General features: G+C 41.8%; 2 protein-coding genes across 2 annotated transcripts; both read left to right on the forward strand.

Annotated features, from left to right (window-relative positions):
- The first annotated feature begins 1841 nt into the window (after positions 1 to 1841).
- Positions 1842 to 4125, forward strand: Cyp28a5 (Cytochrome P450 28a5). Its single transcript, XM_017090628.4, has 6 exons — positions 1842 to 2094; positions 2262 to 2508; positions 2573 to 2677; positions 2745 to 3291; positions 3352 to 3618; positions 3681 to 4125. The coding sequence occupies exons 1-6, from the start codon at positions 1907 to 1909 to the stop codon at positions 3842 to 3844; spliced, it is 1518 nt and encodes a 505-aa protein (XP_016946117.3). The 5' UTR covers positions 1842 to 1906; the 3' UTR covers positions 3845 to 4125.
- An 841-nt stretch (positions 4126 to 4966) lies between these two features.
- Positions 4967 to 9071, forward strand: NimC2 (Nimrod C2). The gene is made up of 5 exons (XM_017071973.4): positions 4967 to 5126; positions 5189 to 5291; positions 5719 to 5774; positions 5834 to 6752; positions 7642 to 9071. Exons 1-5 carry the CDS (start codon positions 5062 to 5064, stop codon positions 8602 to 8604), a joined length of 2106 nt encoding a protein of 701 aa, XP_016927462.3. The 5' UTR covers positions 4967 to 5061; the 3' UTR covers positions 8605 to 9071.
- Positions 9072 to 9103: the final 32 nt, after the last annotated feature.

Below are 9103 nucleotides of genomic sequence, written 5' to 3' on the forward strand. Positions count from 1 at the left end.
TCTAGGTAAACGTTTACACCTCCGCCCATTTATATGTCTGCATAAGTAACCAATCAATAATAGCTATTAAATTTGTCATGACGATTATATTTTTCTGGAAGTCTGTTTTACGTCTTTCAATAACCTTTCCCTCTCATACAATAACTATTTTCAAAAGGCAACACAACTCATGCTTATACATAGTAATAAAATACTCTACTTATTAGCTATTGCACAGAGAAAATAGGTTGGCATTGAAACTCAATTAACAAAATTAATATGAGACAAACAAACGCAGATTCTATATCACCAACATATTATCTGTACTTTGTGTAAAAATACTCGAGTAAAATGCTTTATTGTTTTAAATTATTATTATTTTCAAAACATGTTTAATTTAATCTTAAAGTAATATTTTTTTTAGTAACAGGTATCGTAAAATAGACATAGTCGTTGTATAGTGCCTTACCTATAAGTGTTTGCTATAGATTTTCATGACGTAGACTATGCCTATGAAACGATATTGGTGATATTCTTCTGTATTGTTCATAGCTAAAATCGAGACATCATCGAGTACGATGGCATTCTGTTTGTATGAACAAGCTCTGGTATGGTAATATGGACAAGATCTTTTAAAGATATTTTAAGATAATTTTTTTGATATCTCCAAGTTTTTAATCATAACTCGAGTTACGCTTACGTTTAAGTTTACAACAGTAAGGTCAACATATAAATTTGCCGAATAACTGAAGGGACTTATTAAGTATATCATGAGCTACAACTCGGAAACTTTAAAAATGCGCAATTTTTCATAGGTATATAGTACTTGCCGAGTCGATATTACCAAGTTCGTCATAAAAAACTTCATTCACCTCATGGACTGGTCTAGTAAACCATTTGCGGTCGACTACAAACATTTGGCTAATGCGCTCGTAGGAAGTCAACGAATGTTATCAAAATTTCAAAACAATCTTTGACATTATGCAAACATCAGCAAGGTTGTGAAATTCAGCTTATATATATAGTAAAAATTTAATACCCGTTACTCTTAGAGTTTAAGGGTATATTTTATTCGTCTGAAAGTATGTATATATATTCTTGATCAAGATCACTAGCCGAGTCGGTAAGCCATCTCCGTGTGTCCGTCTGTCCGGAAACTACTTGCATATATCCAACTCCCTCGCACTCCCCTTTACTGAGTAACGAGTATCTGATAGTCGATGCCATCGACTATAACGATCTCTCTTGCTTTTAAGTGGGTTAGCTGAGTAACGGGTGTCTGAGTTCTGTATAGCTTTTCAAATCAAATTGTATAAATCTGAAATCAGATACTCAAGGAACAATCACACATCCGTTGAGATTCAGATAAACTAGACCCCCGCTTATTAAAACATCTTATACTCGTATTTATGATCCGGTATCACATTATAATTGTATCACATTCAGTTTAATAAAATATATAAGTGTACCTTTAAAAAGCCCTTGATCTTGTTGTTTTTTCCCTGTTATATTTTACCTTTTCAGAACCATGAAATTTGTGCATGAATTGGCAACTGGAATTTTTAACGTGTAAGATTAGTTTGGTGAATTTCGTATTGGCTCGCCGGGTTGCAACAGTACACTTTTTTTAGGGAACAACATCGTAAATAAATAATAATAGCTTGATATGAGGATTGACCGCCTGCAATAATGATTAAATCTTATCATTTATATGTAAGTACTCGAGTGCCTGAGGTGTGTTTTGAGTAGTTTGCTCTCTTAGTACTGCTCGTTTCACGAAAAGCCAGGTATCTGTACAAATAATCTCTCACCGGGGTCTGTGTATTGAATCCAATGAGCGGCTACAAATAGAGCACAATTTCTGGTGCCGCGGCAGACGCTACACGGAGTTCTTCGCGTGTGGAGGCACATTTTAAAGCGGGGGAATATGGTTCTGATTACTTTGACCCTGGTTTCGTTGGCGGTGGGGCTGCTGTATGCGGTTCTGATATGGAACTACGACTACTGGAGAAAGCGGGGGGTGCCGGGTCCCAAGCCCAAGCTCTTATGCGGCAACTATCCACACATGTTTACTCTGAAGCGCCATGCTATCTACGATCTAAACGACATCTATAGGTGAGTATGCAAAATAGAGAACATAATACAAAAGTATGCATAGAACCCGAAAAAGTGTCAGTTCTGTTTATAATTCTAATAACCAAACTTGTTTATTGTTTATAATATCAATTTAAATAAATGATATTTTACTAAATGATCATTCTGATTAAACCAATTATTTGAAGACAGTACAAGCACAAGTACGACGCTGTTGGAATTTTTGGATCCCGCTCTCCTCAGCTGTTGGTTGTCAATCCCGAGCTGGCCCGTCGAGTGTTCGTATCCAACTTTAAAAACTTCCATGACAATGAGATTGCCAAGAACATTGACGAAAAAACTGACTTTATTTTTGCAAACAATCCGTTCTCGCTAACTGGCGAAAAGTGGAAGAACAGGCGGGCAGACGTGACTCCTGGTCTAACAATGGGACGGGTGAGGCAGTGCATCCAAGTGCGCACATATCGAAATTAGATTAATGTGAGTAAATCATTCACAGATTAAGACAGTCTATCCGGTGACGAACAAGGTGTGCCAAAAGCTGAGCGAGTGGGTGGATAAGCAATTACGTCTGGGTTCGTCCGATGGCATCGATGCAAAGCATGTAAGTTAGCAAATAACAATAATTGTAGTGTGAAAGTAAACCCGTTTTGTTTATTTACAATGCACAGATGAGTCTGTGCTTCACCTCAGAAATGGTCACCGATTGTGTTTTGGGCCTGAGCGCTGAAAGCTTTTCAGACAAGCCCACTCCCATTATGGCGAGTATAAAGGACCTGTTTAACCAGCCCTGGACCTTTGTGCTCTTCTTTGTGCTGACTAGTACCTTTCCGTCGCTGAGCCACTTGATCAAACTGCGCTTCGTACCGCTCCCAGTGGAACGCTTCTTCGTCGACCTGATGGGCAATGCAGTGGAGGCCCGTCGGGCCCAACAATCCGCTGGAAAGCAGTTCGAGAGGTCCGACTTCCTGGACTACATTCTGCAGCTCGGGGAGAAGCGGAAGCTGGATAATCGCCAGTTGCTTGCCTATTCCATGACCTTCTTGCTGGACGGATTTGAGACGACGGCCACGGTGCTGGCTCACATGCTCCTCAACCTGGGACGTAATGGTGAGGCTCAGGAGCTTCTGCGGGAGGAGATCCGCGCCCATCTGCAGGATGGCATTATAAACTTCGAGAAACTTAACGACTTGCCTTATTTGGATGCTTGTCTGCAGGGTGAGTTATAGAGGGTCTTAGACTACTTGTTGCCAAATACGTCTTTCTTTGGATTTGCAGAAACCATCCGCCTCTTCCCGCCCGCCTTCATGTCCAACAAACTCTGCACCGAATCAATCGAGCTCCCCAACAAGGATGGCCCCAACTTCCTGGTGGAGAAGGGTACCACTGTGGTCGTACCCCACTATTGCTTCATGGTGGATGAAGACTTCTTTCCCGATCCTCAGTCCTTTCAGCCAGAGCGTTTCTTGGAGCCCGATGCGGCCAAAACGTTCAGGGAACGGGGTGTCTTTATGGGATTCGGAGATGGTCCACGCGTGTGCATTGGTTAGTAGATAAATTAAACAAAATGCCAGGAACTTTGATATTAATTTTAATTTCTTATTTAGGAATGCGATTTGCCACAGCGCAGATAAAGGCAGCCATTGTGGAACTGGTCTCAAAGTTCAATGTCAAGATCAATGCCAAAACTCGCAAAGACAATGAGTTTGACCCTGTCCAATTCATCTCTGGTCTGCAGGGCGGCATTTGGTTAGACCTTGAAAAGCTTTAAAGATTCAATTGATCCATCACTCAACTCAGAAAGACGACATAAACGGGCTTAGTGAGCGGCACAAGCTCCCAATCTATTATTACATTAAATATAATACATACCACCAGTGCGATAGTTAAGCTTGCAATAGCTTTCCTTTTATATTGATCTTTGTACATATACTGATTCTTTATTAAATGTATTTTCGTTTTTTATAAAGATATACTTTTGGCTACATTAAACATTATTAAAATGTACTAATCAGGAAATTACAGGAAAATAAACGGTCATGGTTATTTGTCCCATCTCCATCAAGTATTTCACCTATTATTTCGCGGAACATAACAATTTAAATGTTTTCAAATCTGTGTCAGAGTGTGCTTTTTACACTAATAAATCATGAGCAGATCAGAATATACATTTAAACATGTTTAAACACGTCAGAGGTTGTCGTAATTTTTTTTAAATTTGAAAAAAATATAGAAGCAGATAATAACTTATCAAGTGTGCTTTTATTGCTCTAAAAATAAAATATCCTCATGAATACTCTTTAAATCAAAATTGAAGCGTATATAAAACTGCAGAACCTGATAAAAATGAAAATTGTTTTCATTATTCATTTTAAAAACAGCCTTTTAATCCGAAACTTGGTGAAATATCTGGGCTTTCAACTTTGACGTTAGGCCACATATATGTCAAGTACAAAGGCTAGGACTATTATTTTGTAATGCTGGTATTTATTAATATGTTGGCAGGATCACCCAAATATCATGGAATAGAATTCCCAATCAAAAAGTTAGACTTTGTGATCCTTATTCTTCTTTGTTTTTGATTCTTTTATGCACGCATTTTTTGGTAGAGCCCTGTAAAACGTGGACAAGCTTATGGTGATTTTAAATAGATCGATAAGCAACAATATGAGGTAAATTCAATGTTAAGGATCTCAATGCGAGTGGACTGCACTTGGACTCGTATCGCAATCTCCGGGGCTATTGTGCTCCCTGCATTTGGGTTCATTAAACACATACGAGAATAACGCATGGGTATCTCTCCCACATGAATGGCGATAGAGAGAGGGAAATAATACGTTGAACAGATAAGCGCTCAAGTCTGTGTTCCTTGCCCATGGAATCCATGGGAAGTCAATTGGGTGATCATTTGTCAAGCGTAACTTAAAGTGAACAGTTGATCGAAGTCGTTTGGTCGCGAAATACCTATTTCGAAAATCAAATTCAAATATGATTGTCCTTGTGTGGGTTTTACTGGCCGGTCTTCAGGTGCAGGGTTGTGTCAATCGTGTGCCGTGAGTATTATTCTACGGAATAGAAAAGTATTGAACTAATTTAACCTTTTACGTGTCTTAAGGGTTGTTAAAATGCGTGGAACTCTGGTAACAATGCGTAAGCACCAAAATTATGCTAACTGCACTACAAACTGTGGACCCTTGGTGGGAAGAACCAGAACTGAGGTGAGATAGTCTGTTATATTTCCAAAAAAAATCAATAAATGGTTAGACCATTAAAAGAGATCTTCACAAAAATGGTCTTATAATGGCCAAATATGTAATTATAACTTAATGTTTAGAGGTAATACAATTTTACTTTAGGCATTATCTTGAAAATTGGATTTGAATATTTTACTTATATCACAACAAAAATTATTGTCTTGCTTGCAATAATTGTAGTTTAAAGCAGTATATTACTAAAATATTTTCGAAACGGAGAACCTTAAAAAGATCAAAAAGCATATCGGAATTAAAATTAATTGCTGTTTATGGTCAGCTATTTAATTTAAAATATAAATTGAAATATAAATAGTTAAAAACAGTTTTGAGTACTTTTTATTTCTCTTTCTGAACCTCAAGTACCCTTTGTATTTTTTACTTCTACCCCTAGACATACATGGGATTCCACGACGTTTGCTGTGATGGCTATATACGCAATGAGGACAAGTAAGGATCCTTAGTGAGAAACTACTTTAAGACCTGTAAGATCCTTTTTAATTTTTAAGTGAGTGTGTGCCGCAGTGCAAGGATTGCGGAGTCGCGGGAAAGTGCCTGTCGCCCAACGTGTGTTTGTGTGACAAGGGCTACTCGAACCGCCGGGATCGCAGTCACTGTGAGCCGGAGTGCAGTGAGCCCTGCGTAAACGGAAACTGCGTGGCTCCGGACGAGTGTGAGTGCCTTCCGGGCCACCGGTTCTACAATGGCTCCCAGAAGGAATGTGAGCCGCTTTGCAAGGAAGACTGTTCCAACGGTCGCTGCCTGGAGACGGGAAAGTGCCAGTGCAACAACGGCTTCCAGCGGAATGACAAGCTGAACAAATGTGAGCCCATCTGCCAGGATGTCTGCTACCACGGCCAATGTGTGGCGGCCAACGAGTGCCGCTGCAATCCCGGCCACGAGCAGCGTTTGGGCCAACCGTGGATCTGCGACCCGATCTGCTCGAGCGGCTGTGCCAACGGCAGCTGCCTGGACGCCGAGGAGTGCTACTGCAAGGAGGGCTATGCCCACAAGGACGGCACCCTCTCCTCGGGCTGCGACCCGGTGTGCAGTCCCGCCTGCGTGAACAGCACCTGCATCTCGCCCGGCCACTGTGCCTGCTCCGAGGGACACGTTTTCGCCGAGGGATCGCGCCACGAGTGTGTGCCCAGCTGTCGCTCCGGCTGCGAGAATGGTTTCTGCAGTGCCCCCGGTCGATGCGAGTGCCACGAGGGCTTCGAGAAGCTCTCCCCGCACCGCTGCTCACCCACCTGCCAGCCGGGCTGTGGACGCAACGCCCGTTGCACCGCTCCGGACACCTGTGCCTGCGACGCGGGCTACGTCTTCGTCAACGGCAGCACCACCGAGTGCGAGCCCTTCTGCCCCAGGAGCTGCCGGAACGGGATATGCAGCAGTCCTGGCGTTTGCACCTGCTTAGATGGCTATCAGGTGGGTACTGAAATAATACTCCTGATTTATAAACTTATGTTATGACTAGAAAACGGGTTCCAATCACTTAAAGTACATTTTTGAGTAAAAGACAAAAACCATGCACTCAGAAAAAAAATTAAGAATTTCGAGCTTCAATCAAGTATTTTCGGTATCAAAACTTCGCTAAGCATTGCAAATACAGAACTCGAGAACAAAATGCTGCTTTTAAGCACGAATTTTCAAGACCGAAAATACTAGGTTTCAGAACCTTTCGGTCTACAATCAAGAATGAATAATTCTTAAACATAGTCGTATGTGTAGTAAAAACAAGAACGGTTTAGTAATAAAGTAAGAAAGTTGCCGGCATGATTTAAGGACGGATAATTCTTAAATCAATATACATAAGTTGTAAATTTAAATTGCGTTTATTTTATATGAAAGTTGGAGAAATGAGTATTGGAATGGGAAATAAACGAGTTATATCTAAATAATATTAATGTTTTAAGTTTACTTACGACTTGCCGTGCACTATACTTAGCACTTTCAGAATAAACAGATTATAAGATATTTAAATCCAAAATGTGCTCAATGTGAGAATTTCTTCAGTACGAACGTTCTTTAATGGTGAGCATGAAATCGTTCTTAAATTAAGGCTGTTTGTACTTGATATTAGCAAGGTGTTTTCCCTGAGTGTGGAAAAAAAAGTTCCGCAAATAAGGCCATTTACAAAAAAAATCCAGAGTAAAACCCAGTAACACTTAAGGGACTTAATACGATTTTAAGTATTTTTTTTATTTTAGGATAAAATATTCATTTGTTTAAGAGCTTACACAAAAACACAATACTGTTTGGTCATAATACTGGGATTTTCCATACACTGAACCCCACTACTATCCCTTTTCCCCAGGCTCTGCTCTCGTTCTACTGCATCCCGGTCTGCTCGAAGTCCTGCATCCACGGCAGCTGCGTGGCGCCCAACGAGTGTCGCTGCTTCACTGGTTACCGACCAAGTGCCAGCCAGGGAACCAGTATTTGCGAACCCATCTGCAGCCAGGATTGTGGACACGGTCTCTGCATCGCCCCGGAAATTTGCCAGTGCGATGTGGGTTATGCGAAGCGGTGGCCCCGAGGCTCCTGCGAGCCCCACTGCCCCCAGAAGTGCGTGAATAGCCACTGCGAGGGATCGGGAGTGTGTCGGTGCTACGAGGGCTACAAGCTGAGGCCGGGATCCACCTCCATCTGCGATCCGGAATGCTCGCCGGGATGCAGGAACGGCACCTGTGTGGAGCCCAACAGCTGTGCCTGCTTTGCTGGCTACGAGGACACCAAAGTGCCCTACGAGTGTGTGCCCACCTGTCGGCCCAGGTGCGAGAATGGTCGCTGCTCAGCCCCGGGACACTGCGAATGCAATCCCGGACATGTGGTCACCAACTCCAGCGAGCCGAACTGCTGTCAACCCCAGTGCCGGGAGCAGTGCATCAACGCCGAGTGCCTGGCACCGGAAAAGTGCGTCTGCCTGCCGGGCTATCGATTTTTGGCCGACAGCAGCACCGAATGCGAACCGATTTGCTCCAAGGGATGTCGTTCCGGACAGGAATGCATTGGGCCGGAAACCTGCGAGGGCTTCGACTCGATGATTAGCCCCACAACCGGCAGACACCTGGTCTTCCACTGGTCCATGTTCATCCTGGCCATCCTGCTCTGCCTGGCCTTGGTGATGGTACCCCTCCTGGTGCTCAGGGAGCTGCAGCGGCGTCGTCGAGGGGGCGACAAGCAGAGGAACAACCTCATCGAGAACCCATCCTACGGAGTTGTGCAGGCCAACAGTGAGGAGGCGGATAACGAGTTGGGGATTGGTCTGGGGGATTAACCAACATCAGATCAAAGAACAATAGATATTTTGTATTTTATAGATTTTTCATCATGACTAACTAATTTTAATAAGAACGCATCTCCTTGTCTGTGGAAATAGTTTAATTTGAATGTTTATGGCTTGGTTTCGTTTACAATCGTTTCGTTCGATTAAGTTCTACACCGAAGGATGCTTGGCATCGTCGAAAATAATACACACATATATAAATATATCTATAGAACTATAACTTTATGCTAAACATTTATGGTTAAAAGTTAAGAACGTAATCTACCGTAATAAATTATGAATACATAATACTCTTTGTCCATGTGGGCCAGTTTCTCAAGTTGTTGTTAAGTTACTTGTTTCGATTAACTAAGAATTGTATTTAATCAATTCTTATAATTCTTTTAAATAATTATAAGCGCTTCAAGGGATATTTTATATTATATTTTTATAAATAAAGAGAAAACCACTCAACTGAATATGATGTCCAATTAATAGATATATTGTGGAG

Source organism: Drosophila suzukii, chromosome 2L (assembly GCF_043229965.1).
Source record: "Drosophila suzukii chromosome 2L, CBGP_Dsuzu_IsoJpt1.0, whole genome shotgun sequence".
In the NCBI taxonomy this organism is placed as follows: Eukaryota; Metazoa; Arthropoda; class Insecta; order Diptera; family Drosophilidae; genus Drosophila; species Drosophila suzukii.